General features: G+C 36.9%; 2 protein-coding genes across 4 annotated transcripts in view; one reads left to right on the top strand and one right to left on the bottom strand.

Annotated features, from left to right (window-relative positions):
* CCPG1 (cell cycle progression 1) overlaps window positions 1-14,069 on the bottom strand; it is a 41,820-nt gene extending 27,751 nt beyond the window's left edge. For 2 of the 3 annotated variants that reach the window (XR_009264128.1, XM_058737663.1), the window contains exon 1: window positions 13,935-14,066. The gene's annotated coding sequence lies outside the window, so the exon portion shown is untranslated. Of the gene's footprint in view, window positions 1-13,934 lie in introns of all 3 variants that reach the window. The other variant, XM_058737665.1, reaches the window with a different exon arrangement.
* A 92-nt stretch (window positions 14,070-14,161) lies between these two features.
* On the top strand, window positions 14,162-21,355 carry PIERCE2 (piercer of microtubule wall 2). The gene is made up of 2 exons (XM_058737669.1): window positions 14,162-14,514; window positions 20,857-21,355. The coding sequence occupies exons 1-2, from the start codon at window positions 14,497-14,499 to the stop codon at window positions 21,202-21,204; spliced, it is 366 nt and encodes a 121-aa protein (XP_058593652.1). The 5' UTR covers window positions 14,162-14,496; the 3' UTR covers window positions 21,205-21,355.
* The last annotated feature ends 326 nt before the right edge of the window (window positions 21,356-21,681 follow it).

The following is a 21,681-nucleotide window of genomic DNA, read 5'->3' as shown; positions in this document are numbered from 1 at the left end:
ATATTTTCTATTAGGACTTTTTCAGTTTTGGCTTTACATTTAACTGTTTAAATCTATACATCTGGATTTTTTTCCCTTTTGGTGTGAGAAAATATCCCGGTTATGGAAATTTCATACTTTTTCTATGATTTGAAATGCCAGTTTTTATTATGTAAAGTTCTATAGGGACACTTGGGTGGCTCAGTCAGTTAAGTGTCTAACTTCAGCTCAGGTCATGATCTCATGGTTCGTGAGTTCAAGCCCTGCATCAGGCTCTGTGCTGACAGCTCAGAGCCTGGAGTCAGTTTCGGATTCTGTATCTCCCTTGCTCTCTGTCCCTCCCCCGCTGTCACTCTGTCTCTCTCTCAAAAATAAACATTAAAAAAAAATTTTTTTTAAGTTCTATACATTTATGAATCAATTTCTGTAGTCTCCATTCTGTTCCGCTGATCTATATTCCTGTACCAATGCTGTTTTAATTATTATGGCACTTGTCACTTTCTCTAGTACCATTTTTCAACACTTTTCTTACTCCCTTCATAAACATATATAAACACCCAAAACAATTATATACAGGCAAAGATGAAACTGACGGCAGGTTACATACAATACTTACTCCAATCTGACCTGGAGAATAACTATTCTCTACAAACAGTCAAACCCTTTACAGAGAAATTCAGAAACTTTCACTATCTGGCAATCACTTAAGTCTCCCTCCTGAACTATCTCACCTGGTCAAAGTAATCTACTTACTATGTCTCCTGAATACAGAATGGACACTCATTCATCCATGTCTTCACTTACTCAATCAAGTTATACTTCCTAGAATGCTTTCCTCCTCCTTTCTTCTCATTTCTATACTTAATGCTCAGCTCTCCTCCATGAAATTTTCCTAGATCAGTTTCTGACACAATGGTCTCTACTCCTGAGTTTACAGTATTTACGTCTTACTTCTTAGCACAACTTGCCTAATGTAGTTTGTGTCACTTTTTTCCTTGAGTTACTTTGCTAACTTGTTAGTATTATGTTCAAGGCTTTGTTTGATAAAGAGCTTCAACTTTAGCTCCACCCCTAAACTTGCCTGTGTTGAACTGAGCATAGTTATGAGTATTTTTTTAATGCTGCGTATTTTCAAAAGGGATTTAGAGCCACTAAAATCACTACCTACCACAGTGAAGATGTCGAAACAGAAAAGCTTAAGAAATCCATTATCATCTACCAATTTCACCCACTCTTCAACTTCCAAATGAAGTCTCTAGCAGCAAGGAAAGAAAATTTGATGAAACCTAATGCCACATCACCCCAGTGGTCTGTCCAAGTTACTGTACTTCTCAATTCTAAAAAGACCTCTTACAAAAGCATAGCAAAAATCTATTGTAAAAAATGAAAGTCTCCAGCTGGAGCTGGCTTCTGTATCACTTCATCTTACTTTCAGCAGTCAGAGACAATACTCTTGTATCTATCAGGAGACCAGCCTTCCTGGTGTAATACTGAGGATGCTCTCAATTAAGTCTTAAAGACAGTGAAGTCTAGTTCAGATCTACGCAAAGGCATTTTACTCTAACTCTGTAGCACAGACAGCCCTCATAAAAGTGCCACACCTTAACATTACCAACATCAACTTTGCTTTGTTGTGATGCCACTGATGTACATTAAGAGTTATTTTTTTTTCAAAAGTTTTTAAATATTTATTTAGTTCTGGAAGACAGAGTGCAAGCAGGAGAGGGGCAGAGAGACAGAGACACAGAATCCGAAGCAGGCTCCATGCTCCTAGCTGTCAGCACAGAGCCCAACACCGGGCTTGAACCCACGAAGTATGGGATCATGACCTGGAACAAAGCTGTACACTTAACCGAATGAGCCACCCAGGCGCCCCAAGAGTCGCTTTAAAAAAGTCCTACTGAACTCACTATCTTGTTCCTTGAAATTGTTAGTAAGCACATACTTCACTACATTTTCAAGCATCTTCTTCACAAAAAAGATCAGTAGAAATTTCTGACTTTAGTCTTAGAAGAACTGAGCTTATCCTGAACAGGTGGCTTCAGTAACTGAAGAGTTTTCCCTCTTGATACCTAGCCTTGGTAAATAATATAGACCTCATAATGTATATTTTGAGTAGAGGAATATCTTCATCCCTGGTTCCATTTCATATTTCCTACCATTATGCTCTCTGTCTCATTTTTCTCTTCTACCTGTGTTACCTTCTTCTATTTTGTCTACCTCAATAAGTTGCTTCAGCCCTCTGGCAACAAGATAAATTCATTCATTCACGTTCATTCAGCAAATATTTATTAAACATCAACTATATGACACTGTTCTAAATCCTTTTGTTTTAAATATTATCATTTAGGGGCTCGAAACAGGTTTTGATTAGGCAAAATGCAAGGTGAGTACAAACAGAAGCAAAACATGCAGATAAGATGGGGAGGGTATTTCAGGCAAAATGAAGAGCATGTACAAAGGCAATAAAAAGAAAAGGCAAAGAAAATCTTCCTCAACAGTGGTGGTACATACAGTTTATATTTGCTGCAAAATTCATTTTTTAAGTTTTACTTTTAATTTATATCCAAGTTAGTTAGCATACAATGCATTGATTTCAGAAGTACAATCCAGTGACTCATCCCCTAATGTAACACCAGTGCTCATCCCAACCAGTGTCCTTAATGCCCCTTGCCCATTTAGCCCATCCCCCTACCTATGCCCCCTCCGGCAACCCTCAGTTTGTTCTCTATATTTAAGAGTCTCTTGTGTTTTGTCTCCCTCCCTGTTTTTATATTATTTTTGCTTCCCTTCCCTTATGTTCATCTGTTTTGTATCTTAAATTCCACCATTCATGAGTGGAAGAGATTTTCTTTCTCTAATTTCACTTAGCATAATACACTCTGGTTCCATCCACGTTGTTGCAAACAGCAGGATTTCATTCTTTTTGATTCCCAAGTAATGCTTCATTGTATATATATTCCACATCTTATCCATTCATCCTTCAGTGGACATTTGGGCTCTTTTCATACTTAGGCTATTGTTGATAGCGCTGCTATAAATGTTGGGGTGTATGTGCTCCCTAGAAACAGCACACCTGTATCACTTGGATACTTACTGCAATTGCTGGATTGTAGGGTAGTTCTATTTTTAATTTTTTGAGGAAACTCCATACTGTGTTCTAGAGTGGTTGCACCAGTTTGCATTCCCACCAGTAGTGCAAAAGGGTTCCTTTCTCTGCATCCTCACCAGCATCTGACAGGTGTTAGGTGTTATCTCATTGTGTTTTTGATTTTTATTTCCCTGATGATGAGTGATGTTAAGTATCTTTTCATGTGTCTGTTAGCCACCTGGATGTCTTGGCTTTGGAAAAGTGTCTATTCATGTCTCTTTCTCACTTCTTCATTGGGTTGTTTTTTGAGTGTTGAGTTTGATAAACTCTTTACAGATTTTGGATACTAACCCTTTATCTGATATGGCATTTGTAAGTATCTTCTCCCATTCCATCAGTTGCTTTTTAGTTTTGTTGATTGTTTCCTTTGCTGTGCAGAAGCTTTTTATCTTGATGAGGTCCCAATAGTTCATGTTTGCTTTTGTTTCCCTTGCCTCTGGAGACGTGTGGAGCAAGAAGTTGCTGCAGCCAAGGTCAAAGAGGTTTTTGCCTGCTTTCTCAAGGATTTTGATGGTTTCCTATCTTACGTTTAGGTCTTTCATCTGCTTTGAGTTTATTTTTGTATATGCTGTAAGAAAGTGATCCAGGTTCATTCTTCTGCATGTCACTATCCAGTTTTCCCAACACCATTTCCTGAAGAAACTGTCTTTATCCCATTGGATATTCTTTCCTGTTTTGTCAAAGATTAGTTGGCCATACGTTTATGGATCTCTTTTTGGGTTCTCTATTCTGTTCCATTTGATCTGTGTGTCTGTTTTTGTGCCAGTAACATACTGTCTTGATGATTACAGCTTTATAATACATCTTAAAGTCCAGAATTGTGATGCCTCCAGCTTAGGTTTTTTTTGTTGTTGTTGTTTTCAGGATTGCTTTGGCTATTCGGGTCTTTTCTGGTTCCATACAAATTTTAGTATGGTTTGTTCCAGCTCTGTGAAGAATGCTGTTGTTATTTCGATAGGGATTGCATTGAATATGTAGATTGCTTTGGGTAGTATCAACATTTTAACGTCTGTTCTTCCAATCCATGAGCATGGAATATTTTTCCATTTTTGTGTGTTCTTCAATTTCTTTCAAGAGCTTTCTATAGTTTTCAGTGTTGTTATCCATGGATAATATATACCCTACAGTAGTTTACACCGAAGTGAAATTGAGGCCCAAGAGAGAATCTTTGCTTTATTAATTTTCCAGCTTCTGGATCTCACTCTCAGCTTTTCTCATGCAACAATAAAGCAGACTAAAAGTAATTTCTCTCCCTGCTTTCAGTTTTCAGGATGCCCCACAAAGGATCAGGAAAGAACCCCCTCTCGTTAAAAAAAATAATGGTATAATTATAAAATGGTATAATAATAATAAATGCTCAGCAAATAATGCAGTTAGGTTTCTCCCCCAATACTATAAACATGGGAGGAGGAAAAGGTGTTGAGGATCTTCTGAAACTGATTTTTCCATCACCATTGCACAACTTCGTTTAACAGACCACGGAGTTAAATCCCTTTGGAATGATGAAAAGAAAAAAAAATTTTTTCACCTCTTTGGTTAGGTTTACTCCTAGGTATTTTATGGTTTTTTTAATGGTTTTTGGTGCAATTATAAATGGGATCAATTCTTTGATTTCCCTTTCTGCCGATTCATTATTGGTGTATAGAAATGCCACTGATTTCTGTGCACTGATTTTATATCCTGTGACTTTGCTGAATTCATGGGTCAGTTCTAGCAGTTTTTTAGCGGAGTCTTTTGGGTTTTCCATATAGAGTATCACATCACCTGAGAAGAGTGAAAGTCTAACTTCCTCCTAGCCGATTTGGATGCCTTTTATTCCTTTGTGTTGTCTGATTGCTGAGGCTAGGACTTCCAATACTATGTTGAACAGCAGTGGCAAGAGTGGACATCCTGTCATGTTCCTGACCGTCTCTCAGTTTTTCCCCACTGAGGATGATATTAGCCATAGGTCTTGAGGTATGATCCTCCTATCTCTACTTTCTTGAGGGTTTTTATCAAGAAAGGATGCTGTATTTTGTCAAATGCTTTCTCTGCATCTACTAAGAGGATCATGTGGTTCTTATTCTTTCTTTTATCAATGTGATGTTATCACACTGATTGATTTACAGATATTGAACCAGACCTGCATCCCAGGTATAAATCCCACTTGATCATGGTGAATAATTCTTTTAATGTATCGTTGGTCCGGTTGGCTAGTATCTTGTTAAGAATTTTTGCATCCATGTTCATCAGGGAAATTGGTCTGTAGCTCTCCTTTTTAGTGGGGTCTTTGGTTTTGGAATCAAGGTAATGCTGGCCTCAGAGAATGAGTTTGGAAGTTTTCCACCATTTCTAGAATAGGTGTTAACTCTTCTATAAATGTTTAGTAGAATTCCCCTGGAAAGCCATCCAGCCCTAGACTCTTGTTTTTTGGGAGATTTTTGATTACTAATTCGATTTCTTTACTGGTTATGGGTCTGTTCAAATTTTGTTTCAGTTTTGGTAGTTTATATGTTTCTAGGAATTTGTCCATTTATTCCAGATTGCCCATTTTATTGGCATATAATTGCTCATAATATTCTCTTATTACTGTTTGTATTTGTGCAGTACTGGTTGTGATCTCTCCTCTTTCATTCTTGATTTTATTTATTTGGGTCCTTTCCTTTTTCTTTTTGGTCAAACTTGCTAGGGGGTTATCAATTTTGTTAATTCTTTCAAAGAACCAGCTCCTGGTTTCACTGGTCTGTTCTTTTGTTTTGGTTTTGATAGCGTTGATTTCTGCTCTAATCTTTGTTATTTCCTGTCTTCTGCTGGTTTGGGGTTTTATTTGCTGTTCTTTTTCCAGCTCTTTAAAGTGTAAGGTTAGGTTGTATATGTGTGGCCTTTCTTCCTTCTTTAGGAAGGCGTGGATTGCTATATACTTCCCTCTTATGACCGCCTTTGCTGCATCCCAGAGCTTTTGGGCTGTGGTGTCATCGTTTTCATTGGCTTCCATGTACTTTTTATTTCCTCTTTAATTTCTTGGTTAACCCATTCATTCTTTAGTAGGATGTTCTTTAATCTCCAAGTATTCGTTGTCTTTCCAATTTTTTTCTTGTGGTTGATTCTGAGTTTCATAGTATTGTGGTCTGAAAATACCTGCAAATTTTAAATGTACCTGGGATATATCCTTCCAAACATTTTATATAAGCATTAGGGTCAAAAAGTATCCTACTTTACTCTTTCCAATTAGCTGTTTAACAAACTTCTTAATGTTTAAAAATTATTCAAAAATGACTTTAATGACTAAAAAATGTAGTGTTATATTTATCATAGTTTATTAACCTATTAATGGATGTTTAAGTTGTTGATGGGTTTTTTTATCATCAATGAAAAAGAGTGATGCAAGAAATAAGTCATCTAAGGCTTTTAGTGTCTAATAAAGATGGTTCTGTCACTATACTTTATGGTAATTTGGCAGATTCACATTTTAAAAAGTTACACTGACATACATATTTCTGTAGTTAGATGGTGAGAAATCTCTTTAAGGAACTAAGTAGTCTTCAATAGGTTCACTGTGGGAGGAATGAACTCTCCACTGTATTTGCTTTCTTTTTTCAAAGTAGTCTAACCTTAAGTGATGGGTCAGTTTACACTTTTACCATCTACAGTGTCGACCTCATTTTGGTCCCCAAATTCTAGCAATAAATAAACCTAGCTTAGGAGACCAGTTCAGCCAGTAAGCCTTTGTGCTATGGGAAGCAGAAGTACTACCCTAGGGGAAGCTGATTTCAAGGTTTACTGGCTAGAATGGTCAGGAAAACCTTTTATTTGAAAAAGACTTAGAAAAAAAAAAAAGAAAGAAAGAAAAGAAAAAGGAAAAGACTAAGTTTCTGTAGGACTTTTAAATTGTTACAGCCGATAAACCTTGCAACGTATTTTCAGCAAGCAAAGGCCAAAACTAAGTGGCTTTCCAAAAGCATCAAGGAACAAAAAATTGACAGGCAATTCTGAATATGGAACTAAGTGCTGGCTATCATTCTGGATGCTCACAACACAGCACAGAAGCTTCCCACTGTTGATGTAGAAGGTAGAGGATCAAAGAGATGCAGAAATACAGCCACTTTCATATAAAATATTTCCAAATTAAAAAAGAAAGCAAATTTCATCGTTCTCCCTATCCTGCATCCCAAAGGAAAAAACTCAGTTTTTGCCAAGTTGCATCATTCAGGAACACAACCTCCACGTTCATAAACATGATGTTACAAAAGACTTTCAATGTCATCTTTTGTTTCCCTTGTAAAAGATAAGCATTATTAATATACAGCTTCTTAAAACTTTTAAGACCACCTGGTAAAATAGGGCTAAATATTTAAATGTACAAAATGAAACAACAAAAAGAATCAAAGAAATTGGAAAACAGCTTTATAATCCAGAGGTAAAGATGATCTTTTTCTGGGGCACCTGGGTAGCTCAGTCGGTTAAGTATCCAACTCTTGATTTCAACTCAGCTCATGATCTCACAGTTCACACAAGTCTGGGCCCCGCATACAGCTCTGTGCCAACAGTGCAGAGCCTACTTGGGATTCTCTCTCTTCCTCTCTCTATGCCCATTCCCACTCAGGTTCCTCTGTCTCAAAATAAATAAATGTTAAAAAAAAAAAAAAAAGATTATCTTTTTCTAAGCTTTACACAAAACCCAGAAATTGTAAAGGAAATTATATAAAAATATACACTTGTTTGCCAAAAGTAACTATATGTAAAAATGAATGATATACTAGGAAAATATCTGAGACATGAATGCAAGAGTTTTCAAAACACTTCAAGTGCACCAATAACCAATGAGAAAAAAGGTTAAAGCACTGAGTGGAAAATTTAGCAAGGAACATGCACAAGCAATTTTTAAAACACATAAAGTAGTGTAAAAAGAGAAACAAGATTATTTTAATGCCTAACAAATTAACAATAGACTAAACAGGTTAGTAGGTTGGATAAAATATCGGGAAATAGGCATTGCACACAGGGGAAGTGTATATTGTTATCTTTCAGTGATGTTTTTAAAGTTTTAAAAGTAATCTCTACATCCCATGTGGGGCTTGAACTCATGATTCTGAGACCAAGAGCCGCATCCTCTTCCAATTGAGCTAGCCAGGCACCCCTCCTTTCACTGATAGGCAGAAAACCTGTGACCCAGAATTCCATTTCATTTCCTATTTATTTCATTTCTAGGAATTTATCTGACACAAATGCTAACATGAGTATGAAAATATATACACAAGGGGCACCTGGGTGGCTCAGTCAGTTAAGTCTCCAACTTTGGGTCAGGTCATAATCTCACAGTTTGTGAGTTCCAGTTCCACATGGGGCTCTCTGCTGTCAGCACCAGGCTTGCTTTAGATCCTCTGTCCCCCTCTGTCTCTCTGCCTCTCACCCACTTGTGTGTGCACATACACACAAGCTCTCTCTCAAAAATAAACATTTAAAAATTTGTTTAAAAATTAAAATATATATATACACACGTGTAAGAATGGCTGACAGAGTAATTTTTACAATATAAAATTAGAAAGTAAAATGCCCACCAAGAATGAATTTATTAAAATTAAAATTTGTAGCATCTATAATTAACACAGCCATTAAAAAGATTGAGTAGATCAACATGCCTTGGCATGGAGAGGTATCATTAAAAAAAAGCGAGACAGAATAATATGTATAACAAAATGCTATTTATATTAACCTATGTGTGACATTAAAATTTCAGAGTATCTTTCAAATCTTAAAATTAAAATTATATGTAATATATCTGCTAAATTTTCAATGACCATTATTACCTTTATAGTCAGCAGAAAATAAATGCTTTTTTAAAATGAAAAGACAAACCCAATTTTAAGCATAGTATATGACTGATACAAATCCAATCATCTTCTGGATGACCAGTTTCTTCAAAACAAGTTAAAGGGCTTAAGGGAGTCATAGAAAAATGTTTACTATCTGAGGTATAAGAAGTTTACTGTGGAAAACTGACACTAGAGAAGACAGCATTACTCAGGGCTTTGATGGGTCCACAGTGCAATAATTACACCATTAAGATGTGGGTCCTATGGCTGCCCTGACTCTTGGTTACTATATTCATCATGTGAGTGGAGGCAAAGATAAACATAACCGATCTTTGTAAGTAACCCTCTCCTAGTTCTAATGGAATGGAATTTCATTTAAAACACTGAAATCTATCACTAAAAATAGGTATCTGGGAAAAAATCTAGAACAGAGTAGTAATTTCACATTATCCACACCCAAAAAGAGGCACCAACACTGTTACATACAGCAGAGTACAGCAGATTAACCTTTGGATCTAGAAAATAAATTCTCTAAGAAGTGAATCAATACAGTTTCTTCACAAATTTCCTTCTATGATGTAACATCCCTCAAACAGGGAAACAAAAGCAACTACTGCCATATTCAAAGATAAAAGTATTCTATTTTTGCCTCAATCTAAAAGAAGCCACACCTTTGATAAAAAGTTTGAAATGAGGTAAACATTATGAATTCAAACTTCAAACACTATGATGAAATTAAGATGTCTGTTAGCATGTAAACATTCCCTTTCACCAGTATTCTCATTCTAAGAAAAAAATCTGAGATTGTTATATCTTAATTCTGGAAGAGCCCAAAAGAGCCAATAAATACATAAGCTTGACCAGGCTCCATACTCACTTGGGGACCATGAGCCTCTTGGTGGCCCCTTTTTCCCTTTTATGAATAAATACATAAATAAAACTGTTGGGTTTTATCTTTTTGTTCTCCTTTATTCTCAAATTTTTAAAAAAATAATTTATTTTTGCTTGTTAAAAAATAAATATTCATCATATATCTATACTTTTTCTTTAATTTGTCCTAATTTTATGAAAAACAAAGGGATTTTACACTTTTCTTGTTTTCCATTTTAAAAAATATAGAATTAAATATACATCCATTGTTACTTTTTAGTAGTAATATTAGAAAGTATTAGTAAAGATACTGAGTTATCAACTAATCATATAAACAGCTGTTACCAACCCAGGATACATAATGTATTTCTTTGCCTTTCACTTTCATATATATTTACTTACAGTCCTTAAAAAGTTTCTAAAAGACTTTTTTGCTTTAATATTCTATATGTCCATCTTACTGAAGTTAATCTCAAGGGTCAGATGCTATAATAGGCAGCACTGATTTCCCAAGAAGGTGTCTAAGCTGTAAACTATTTCTGAAAGACCAAGGCTTACACATGCAATGTATCTCTCAGAGGACCTACGATTTCATATACAGTGTAAGCTCACTGTTATAAGCCTGTTATGAAATCAACTTAAACCAACATTTTAGAACATTAAACACATTTAGAACATTAAAAACATCCACTTCCTACTGTTAGAAGTTAGAATGATATGATGTGCAATTAAAAAAAAAAAAATCAAAACCAAAATTAAAAGCCCAACCATAAAAGCACACTAAAGTTTCAGGACCTTTAATGCAGAAGAGTGCAAAGTCACAGTCAGGACAAGGGCCAGGTTTCCTTCAACCTAGAAAAAGCCAAAAGTTCTACCAAAATATCAAAGTAATACCCCATCTGACATTTTCCATCAAACTTCCCTGTCAAAAAATACATTATCACATTATCATCACACTTCAAATGCACAAATATATTTTTATGTAAATGTTACTTTATGTAGACCAATAATACTATGCATGCATAGATCACTCTGCCACTTAAAAGTAATGTCTTTTTCATATCTGATTTAATCTTCACAAATACCCTAAGAAGTAAGGCAACCAGCTATTATGTACAATGTACACAGGGAAACAAAAGAGACTCATAAATTATGTGCTCAACATCATTAAACATCCTGACTCCCAATCCAATGCTCTTTTTACATGTCATCACATTGGTAACATGAACTAGAAGGTTTTAGGATTGTGATTTATGGACAAACACTAAAGAAAAATTAGATTTCTGATTTACTGTAATGAAGGAGGAAAATCTTTGACTCACGTTACTCATTTTTTAATACTTCCTTCAGAAAACCCTACTGGCCCTTCTTTAAACACACACCAGAAGCCCTTTTTTAAAAAAAGAAAATCCCTAAACTTACCAGTTAACTGCAATCCTTCTCACATTATAGGGCTAACTTTCATCTTAGAACTCAAACTGTGAACTTTTTTCAAGTTTATCTGATGCAATACATTGGACACATCCTTTGAAACACATTCATATCTCTAAATTGTTTTAATCTAGTCAAAACTGTAAAACTGCCACAAGGAAGTTCTTGAAAATAGAAGTTATCACATACATTATGGCAACTTCCTCACCTAACCACACATAACATGCAAACAATCCAGCCTCTAGTAGTTCTGCATTGTTAGATGAGTCTGCATTTTCTGTTTTAAGATATCCTGGGCTTAACAGGCCTTGCTGCTGTGTCCATGTTCTTTACATGTCAGAAACTACTGCTCTAGGATCTTAGCAGTTCATACTCACCTAGCTTTTTTAAATGTTTATTTAACTTGGATAAGAATACAACTACACAGTCTAGACTACAGTACCGTGGAAGCAGTTAGTAACTCAAACATGTTAATCAATTATGTTTCTTATGTCCAGTACATGGACCCAAATATCTAGTAAGATATTGAGGCAACACAATACACAAAATATACAAAATTAAAAAGTACAAAATAGTGAAAAGGATTTGGAATTTGAGGAGGAAGCAAAGCTCCAAAGAACAACAATCTAAGAAAATAAAATATGACTACTATAGCTTGAAAAACAAAAAGCTTTAGAATGGATCTTTTATTAACAGTTAATGGACACTTGGAGTTGAGGTTAAATCTCAATTTTTCAGGACTGATCATTGCAAACATAGATAGAATATTCCTATAGAAGACCAATGTGACCCGTTCCTTAGGACAGAAAACCAAATGTGGGCTAAATAATGTGCTTCTTATCCATGCATAACAGACATATCCATAATAGAAAATAAAACAAAAGTAAGCATAATCCAAAATATCAGACATATTAAACATGGTACTCAAAGTGATTCAATGAAAACAAGCTTTAAAAGCCCACATTTTGTTACTGTTTAACTTCTTTATTTCCACTGGCAAATGCTTACAAATAATAAATTCAAATTTTCCCTATCTCCAGATCTTTTCAGATTAGTATGCCCATCTTTTGTCACCTGATAGATTTACAGGAATAATCAAGATTGTACTACCTTAACGCAAGACTAAGCACTTCTGTCATTGATTTTATTGTACAAAATGAAAACAGATTTAAAAAAAAAAGATGACATGTACAAATAGTAAGAATTATTGTCATATGTGAGGGTTTTTTTTCCTTTTAATCCACCTAACGCCCCTTCTGCACAAATAATTTACATTCAAATTGTTACTCATATAGTCTGTGGATGCAATAGCAGGAGCTTTGTGTATGTTTTTTGTTGTTCCTTGTTTGCTTTTTAAAGTAATGTTTAAAAGGTTAACTGGAATTGCTGCTTAATTAATTTCTTTTCCATAGAAAATTTGGAAAATACCAGAAAGTACAAAGAAGAAGTCATTTGTAGTTTCACCATCTACTCACTGTTACAACTATCCTTTGAGCTTATTTCTGATCACTTCTAGCTTTACAGTTTACACAATTAGAATTATACTATTTTCTAACCTGTTTTCATTTAAAAAGTAATATTTCCCACACCCCTGAATATTATGAGTATGATTTTTTAATTGCTTCTTTAATTAGAATCCTATTCTTAGTGTAAAGGGTTAAAAATTATGCTTAAAATAATACCTTACTCCCGTCCTTCAACTTTACGATGAGAGCTCAGCAAAGAATAGTAAACCATTCACACTAGCGTTTAAGGTGGGATAAATTAGATCACTCTGAGAAATGTGGGACCTAGTAAGATTCAAACCTTAAACTATGAAGCACTAACAAGGATTTCAAGCGTTATCCAATGGATGTAACCTTAGCGGAGGAGGCAAATCTAAAATTCGCAGGACTCAAGTAGTTACCTTTCTTGCTACAAGAGAGCCTCACGTCGTTTCTACATAAAGCAATTGTGAAGCAGTGCAAATTTCACCCACTCAACAAAGTACCCTAATTGACTGAGTTCATTAAAACTGGCGCTCCCAATGGCAGAGCTGGATTCATTAAACAGAGATAAATATGTAACGCATACAAGGAATTGTGTGGACAGCTGCTACAGGGGAGTTATCCATTAGGAAGACCATACTACAGTGGGTTGGTGGATGGGGAAGAGGCTAAGTAAGAAAGGATATCTGACCACTGTCAGCCTGGCGTATAAGCAGAAATCTCAGCCGCATTATTTAATATTTAATCTTTCTATTCCTGGCATCACGGGGCTCAAACGTCACCAAAAAAGATGGACCGAATGAAAAACCCGGCCGGGTGACGCACGTAACATCTTACCATATGGATGCTCAACAATCAAGACAGAGAAGCGCCCCAAGCCAGCCCGGTGAAGGAAGGAGTGTCCCCCGGGTTATAAACTACCCCACGCCCCGGACACGCCGTTCGGGTCTGCCAGCGGGCATCTGAGGCTGCAGGACCTCGCCACCCGACGCCTCAAAGGCCGGCTCAGGCCCGGGGGGCTGCGGACTCGAGTTCCGAGACCACGCGCGCGCCTGCACACACCAGGCTCCAGGAGTCGGCCCCCGCCGGAGCAGACCCCAGTCCGAGCAGCCCCAGCCTCACAGAAGACCCCGCCTCTGCCTCCGGCAGAAGAGGGTGCTGGTCAGGGCCCGGACCGGTGGCCGCTACTCCTCTCCCGGGGTCCCAATCCGCCCAGGGCCGTACCTGAACGAGCAATGCCACCTCCGCCCGACTGCGCTGACTGTCGCGGTGGCGGCGGTCACAGCTCCGAGCACAGTGACGCCTCTCTTAAAAACAACAACCTGCTCACAGGCGTCCGCAGCCGGGAGGCGGTGGCCGGCGGAGCGACGCAACGCATGCCGGGACTCGTAGTCCCGCCTGCTCCTCATGTCGGGCGCCGGAGGAGGGAAGAACTACGACTCCCGAAGAGAAGTGCAGCCCGCCGCTGCCAGGCTGCAGGAAGCTAGGCGGGGCAGCAGCGATCCTCACAACATCCGGGCCCCGGCGCTGGGGAGGCGCCGCGGCCGGTTGCTAAGGAGACGGACTGCTCTGACCACTCTAAAGGATTCGCGGTTTCACCCCGAAAGCTACTCCCTGGATTAGGCGGATTAGGCGGTACATACTGATTCAGCCAGCGGATCACGTTCTCTTCGCTCCTTTAACTGGATGTAGTAAAAGGCCGCGTCCCCTGGATGCTCGCTGGTCTTCTTACCATCCGCTGCGGGGAAAGACTACGTTTGCCGAAAAAATAAGGAAGATACCGAGAATGACCGAGTACGACTGGGTGGGTTTGGGCAGAGAGCTGAATGTTTTTGACCGCTGGTACTCCTTGCTGTAAATTTGAGCATCGCCCCCCCCCCCGCCCCCGCAAAAAAAAACACACCTTTTTAGGCAACCACTGGGCTATACAGATGTAATTGTGCATTGCATTGAGCCAGAATTGCCTCTGAAAATATAAAAATGATTGGGGATGCTATGCAACTCGTACCCCATTGCAAACTGCGGTGATGGCTGTAAATGAGAAAAATGTACCTTGTTAATTTTATATTTTTACACTGTGCCTTGTTCAAAAGGGATAGGACCAAAAAAAGGATATGTTGCCCTTGTATTTACTGTTGGTGGAAGCAGTAGAAAGTTAAGGTTTAAGGTTAAAGTTAAGGTTTTGTCCCTCAATTGTGGCACAAAAAAAAAAAAAAAAAAGATTAACAAGGGAGATGATGGGCCTGGGCAGAAAGAAAAAGGTACCCCAAAATTTGACTTTTGGAGGGTTTTTTTATTCGTTTGCTTTTGGTGTTGCTCTAGTTAACATCACTTGTGACACAACACCAAAAAAGAAAACACAAATTTTAATTTTACAATTACAGCTTCCATAAAGGGCATTTTCATTATCTCAATGACTTATTCTTATCTTTTTTTAAATGTGCATGTGTTTATAATGAAGAACTTTGAAAAGTCACAGTGGCTTGACTTTCTGTAATTCCAGGGGAGACTGAAAAGTACATTAGTGAGAAAGCTAATATCTATCTATAGATTTTTATTCTTTTCAAGGCAATTTCACAGTGTAATTTTAAGACAATTTTAGAAAAATCATTTACAATTTTAATTAACCTTTTTATCCTTAAGTAATATTTGCTGTGTAACCTGGCAGAGCATTTAAAATAATCCTTTTGTTATTCTTTGTATGAGGCTGTATGTTTTTAATTGTACCTAGTTTGAACTCTATATTTTAAGAATATCAGATTTGAAGAGGGTGAAACCCAAATAAGAAAACTACAGTGAGACCATGAATAAAGTAAAAGCCATGAATGTTTTTGTTTTTTTTTTTTTAAGATTATTTATTTATTTTTGAGAAAGAGACAGCAGGGAATGGGCAGAGAGAGAGAGAGAGGAAGAGAAAGAATCCCAAGCAGGCTCCACCCTGTCAGCGCAGAGCCTGACTTGGGGTTTGATCTCACAAATGTGATCATGACCTGAGCAGAGATCAAGAGTCAATTGCTTAGACTGATTAAGAGTCAGAGGTCAAGAATCAGACTGAGCCACCCAGGCACCCCTTGAGTATTTTGTTTCTAAGTCTATAAACATTTGTTAATTATCCTGGAAGTCTAAAAAGATTTAGGTAGACACTTAACATTTCCAGATTGTGTGGTACAAATTATGCCAACAAAGTTTGTCTTCTAGTTTGACTGGATTTGGTTTTCTGTATTATATTTTGGGCCAATGATCAGAATTTAGTAGCAGGTGATTTGATGAAAGAGTACTCTGTGACTGAGGTTGCTATGGGCAACCTGACTGGGTGTCCATAAAGTATATAAGGGTTGCTACTGTTTCCTACAAGTTACAGGGCAGCCGCTTTCCAACTAAGAAGCTTTTCCTGTGCTCCAGAAACCTACACACTTTTAAAAAAAAAGTTTTTAAATTCGTTTACTTATTTTAAGAGAGAGCAAGCATGAGCAGAGGAGGGGAAGAGAGGAGGAGAGAGAGAATCCCAAGCAGGCTCCACACAGTCAGTATAGTGCTCGCCTTGGGGCTCGAACCCATGAACCAGGAGATCATGACCTAAGCTGAAATCAAGAGTCAGAGGTTTAACCAAGTGAGCCACCCAGGCACCCCCAGAAACCTACACATTTTGAGAAAAGCTGACCTGTTGAGATACCATAGGATTCTGGTGACTTGCTATTATCCAGTCTACTGTGATATTTTTAAAAAACACTAATATGCAGTGTCACAAAGAATAAGTAGCAAGATCTGATGAGGTCTACTTCTAGGTTTGCCAGCTTCCTACAAGATTATGAATATACTGGGGCACCTGGGTGGCCTAGTCAGTTGAGCATCCGACTCTGACTCTTGATTTCAGCTCAGGTCATGATCTTATGGTTCATGAGATCGAGCCCCTCATGGGGCTCTGTGCTGACAGAGTGGAGCCTGCTAGGATTCTCCCTCTCTCTGCCTCTCTCCTGGGATTCTCTCTCTCAAAAAAATTATGAATATGAAGTATTAGTACTAAACTGTACTACACAGTTTATATATACTATACAGAAATGCAGAATCTCTGCCCCACCCCAGACCTGAGTCAGAATCTACTGTTTAACCAGATTCCTGTGTATTTCATATGTACATAAAAGTTAAGAGAAGGACTGTACAATGTAGTGTTATTAACCTGTAAACTTTAGAACTGAATTCTGGAACATCATCCATATGCACTGAGGTATATCTGAAAGAAATGATAAAAACTGATTCCATTTATATCACTTCAATTGTATTTCATTTTATCTCCATAACCACAGGAACTATGGCAATTTTGTTTTGTTTTTTATTAATTTATAGATGATACATAAACAATCTCCTATTTAACACAACCTTTAAAAATCAGAGTTACAGTACCCTGTCAACTACCATGAAGTTATTTAGATATAATAATGTAACTTCCTATCTGGAAGGATTTAGATCTTACATGTTCCAGAAGCTGCCAAATATTTTTTTTTTTTTATATTTTTAAACTACCAAAATTTTTTGCCTATTTAGATAATAGAACATACTTATTAACTTATTATAACTTATTAACTTGTCACAAATAAAGGGCCTTATCATGAGTAAATATGCATATCCCTTTATGCTTTTTGAATAACAAAATCACTTAGATCTGTTAAAAAGAAAACCTGGGGCCAAGGTGGAATCACTTGCCCCCAGGATAGCAAACCAAGACTTAATTGCAGTTTAAGCCACTCCATAAGAGGAATTTAAAACCAATCAATCTGGAATTTTATAGTCAGCACCAATCAGGTGATCTGTCACCTTGGTTCACCCTCTCCCTCCCCCAAAGGAAAATGAGGTAATCTGCATGATAAAACCCTCTGTCCTTTCCCCTAAAGGAAGGTGACCTTGCCTGAAACAATCTTTTCTTTTGCTAGTAACTTATCCTTCCTATGAAAACCTTCCATTTTGTACCACTCCTCAGAGCTACCCACCACTTACTTGATGGGATGCTACCTGATTCATGAATTGCTTAATAAAGCCAATTAGATCTTCAAATTTACCTTGTTGAATTTTGTTTTTTAACAGTTGCTATTGCTACATTTGGAGGGTCCTGATATCTGAGTCCTCAGATTAAAAAACAACCATCTAATCCAGCTCCTTCATTTTATATTTATAGACAAGGAACTTGAATCCTTGTAAAATAATTTCATCAGTCATCTAGCTATTAGTGCTAATATCAGAACACAGAACTGGTGACGCCTAAGAGGTACTCTTTACAACTCTTAAAGCAGAAGGTACACAAGTAGCAAGTTTCCCAACTAGTCTGTTGGGAAATAAGCCATGCAGGTATGATTATGGCCCTCTCTCTACCCACACTCCTTTGCCTATCTCCCAGAGGCCTCTTTAACTCCTAACTATGGCTTAGCCACAACTTTCATAACATCATCTAGGGATCAGCAGCTTAAGATCTCCTGGGACTTTGTTAGAAATGCAGAATCTTTGCCCTACCCCAGACGTGAGTCAGAATCTACTGTTTAACTAGATTCCTGTGTATTTCATATGTACATAAAAGTAAGAGAAGGACTGTACAAGAGAACACTACTATGGATAAAGGACTTCTAGTTTCAGATAACTTCTCCATGTTATTAGTAGGTAGTAAAGCACTACTAAGATTTTGTTCCTGATGAAACAAGTTAAGAAAGAAGCAGGCCTTAAAGGTGGCTGGGTCAGTAGTAGCTGGAGGTTCCAATGAGATAAATATTCATAAAATAATGTTCTAATTCCCAAGAACTGAGCAATGAAGTTTTTCTGAGGCCAAATATTAAAGTCTTTCAGCTCAAGATACCAAGACAATAGAACAATAACCAAACACTTCAGACCTTTGTCAATTACAGTATCAGTCTTTAAAAAAATGAATAGTTAACCTGGAGAACTTAAGAAGAAAAAAAAAAGACCAGCAATTTCATTTCTAACACCTATGTTTGCAACAGGGAAATTTACAGTAAGAAAAAGGCTTTTCCCTTTATTCAAATACAGCAGCAAAACAAGTGCTCTTGGATTGGATTTTCAGGAAGATCCAAGAGTTCTCAAAATTATTTAAAGAAGCTCTTCTGAAAAGTTACTTTGCCTTATGAATGTCATTAAAACAGGCACAGCATGAGAACATAGTATACTACTTTGTGATACTACCTCATTTTATAAACTATAAATTTACAAACTTTACAAGTTCTGTGGGATAAATGGAGTCATTAGATGATAATTAAAAGAACAAATAATCCAGGCTCTCTTATTTTACAAGCAGGAAACTGAAGCATAGAGAATCAGACTTACCCAGGTTCTCACATTCCTGGCAAGTCCAGGAGGCCAGACCCAGCATTCCAGTGCTCTTTTCACTAAACTTGATTCAGATTTTTAAATCCCTTATTCACAGAAAAATACTTCCAAAAAGTTTATTAAGGGCTGTCTTCAAGTAGAACATTAATAGTTGACTGAAAAGTTGATTGAATATGATTTATAGTACTGTTACATAAAAAGGTAGCTTTTAAGGATGTTATTATGAGGAAAAGATTTTAACTCAGGTTAATTTCAACTTGTAGCGCCTTTTTATTTTTCAAGATTATAACCAGTCACAAGTACATCTGTTTTTTTAATGTTTATTTATTTTGACGATCACTTCACATAATTAAGGTTATTTTTGTGGCAAGAACATTTAAAATCTCTCTTACCAATTTTCAAGTATATAATATAGTAATGTTAACTATACTCACCATTCTGTAATGAGATCCCCTGAGCTTATCCCTCTTATAACTGGAAGTTTGTACTCTTTGACCAATAGCTCTCCATTTTCCCCCATCACCCATCCCCTGGCAATCACTATTCTATTTCAATCAGTTTGACCTTTTTATTTTTAAAAAAATTTTTAAGGTTTATTTTTGAGAGAGAAATAGCAAGCAGGGGAGGGGAGAGGAGGAGACAGAATCCCAAGCAGGCTCCATGTGGTCAGCACAGACTCCGATCTGGGGCTTGAACTCATGAACTGTGAGTTCACGACCTGAGCCCAAGTCAGCCCTCAACCAACTTAGCCACCCAGGCACCCCTCAATGAGTTTGACTTTTCTAAACTTTTAGATTAATATATATGTGAGAATCTAGTATTCTTTATCTGACTTCGTTCATTTAGCATAATGGCTTCCACGTTGTCCAAAATGGCAGGATTCCGAATACTTCCTTTTAATGGCTGATTAATATTCATGTGTGTATGTATACATGAGAGTATAGTATACTACATCTTTAGCCATTCATGCATTAATGGGACACTTAAGATTGTTCCCATTTCTTGGCTATTGTGAATAGTGCTGCAATGACCATGGGAGTGCAAATGATCTCCTCAAGATAGTGCTTTCACTTCTTTTGGATATATAACCAGAACTGGGATTGCTGGATCACATGTTAATTCAATTTTTAATTTTTTGAGGAACCTCCATACTATTTTCTATAGTGGCTACACCAATTTACATTCTTACCAATAGTGCACAAGGGTTCCCTATTCTTCACATCCTCTCCAATATTGTCCAATATTTTTGACACTAGCCATTCTAACAGTGAGGCGATATCTCATTGTGGTTTTAATTTGCATTTCTTTGATGATTAATGATGTTGAACACCTCTTCAAGTACCTGGTGGCCATCTGTGTGTTTTATGTGTGAAAATGTCTATTCAAGTCATCTTCTCATTTTTTAATCAGATTCTTTTTTGCTATTGAGTTGTATGAGTTCCTTGTATATTTTGGATATTAACCCCTTATCAATATGGTTTGCAAATATTTTCTCCAATTCCATAGGCTGTTCATTCTGTTGCTTCTTTTACTATGCAGAAGCTTCTTAGTTTGATGCAGTGTCATTTGTTAGTTTTGCTTTTGTTGCTAATGCTTTTGACGTCATATCTAAAAACTCTGCCAAGACCTAAATCAGAGCTTTTCCCCTGTGTTCTTTTCTGGGAGCTTTATGGTTTTAGGTCTTACATTTAAATCTTTCATTCATTTTGAGTTAATTTTTATGAGTGGTATAAGACACTATTGTGTTGTTTAATTTTGGTGGGGTTTTTTTCCCCCAAAATTTTATAATTGACAATAATTTTATATCTTTATATTTTAGGACAAGAAAAGTGCTTCAGCTTCAAATTCAGACACAGAAATGAAACCTGAACAACTTCCCCCTTGTGTGAACCCTGGAAATCCTGTGTTTTCATGTATGTTGGACCCAAAGACACTCCATACAGCTACCTCACTATCAAAACCTAAGATGATTATGTACAAAACCAGTTCAAGTAATTATGGTGAATTTTTACCTATGCCACAGTTTTTTCCCTGCAATTATAGTCCAAAGGAACAAGTATTTTCAAGCCATATCAGAGCTACTGGATTTTATCAAAATAATACTCTAAACACTGCACCTGACAGAACCAGAACACTTGATTTTCCTAATTTTCAACACACTCTATGAAAATATATTCCTGTGTATATTTAAGAGAAAATATACTCAGGAAAAGTGAGTTCTAAATCTAAGGCTAGAATACCAAATTTGGACTAGAAAAGCATTTGAATTAGTTAAAAGAAAACTTTTAAGAAATAAAGCATTTGAACTGATAACTGAATGACAGTGACTTCTTCTTAAATTAAAATGTGTTCAAAATAGAATAAAAGGTGGATGCGTTTTAGTACAAAATAGAATAAAAAGTAGACACATTTAGTACATTATTTAGTACATATTCTCCAAAAGTTTCAAAAGGCTTTAAGGATCTCACGTGTCCACTGAATGTATTTAACAAGACAAAGGAACACAGGAGCACTAAGAAAAAAAATTGAATTAAGGAAGACTGACCAGTAATTTCCCAGTTTTCTGTTATTTCAACTAATGGCTTCGAACCTGGGGGAATGTTAGTTTCCACTGCTAGGCCGGTAGAAGAGAGGACCTGCTATT

Source organism: Neofelis nebulosa, chromosome 7 (assembly GCF_028018385.1).
Source record: "Neofelis nebulosa isolate mNeoNeb1 chromosome 7, mNeoNeb1.pri, whole genome shotgun sequence".
In the NCBI taxonomy this organism is placed as follows: domain Eukaryota; kingdom Metazoa; phylum Chordata; class Mammalia; order Carnivora; family Felidae; genus Neofelis; species Neofelis nebulosa.
This window is presented reverse-complemented; position numbering and strand designations above follow the sequence as displayed.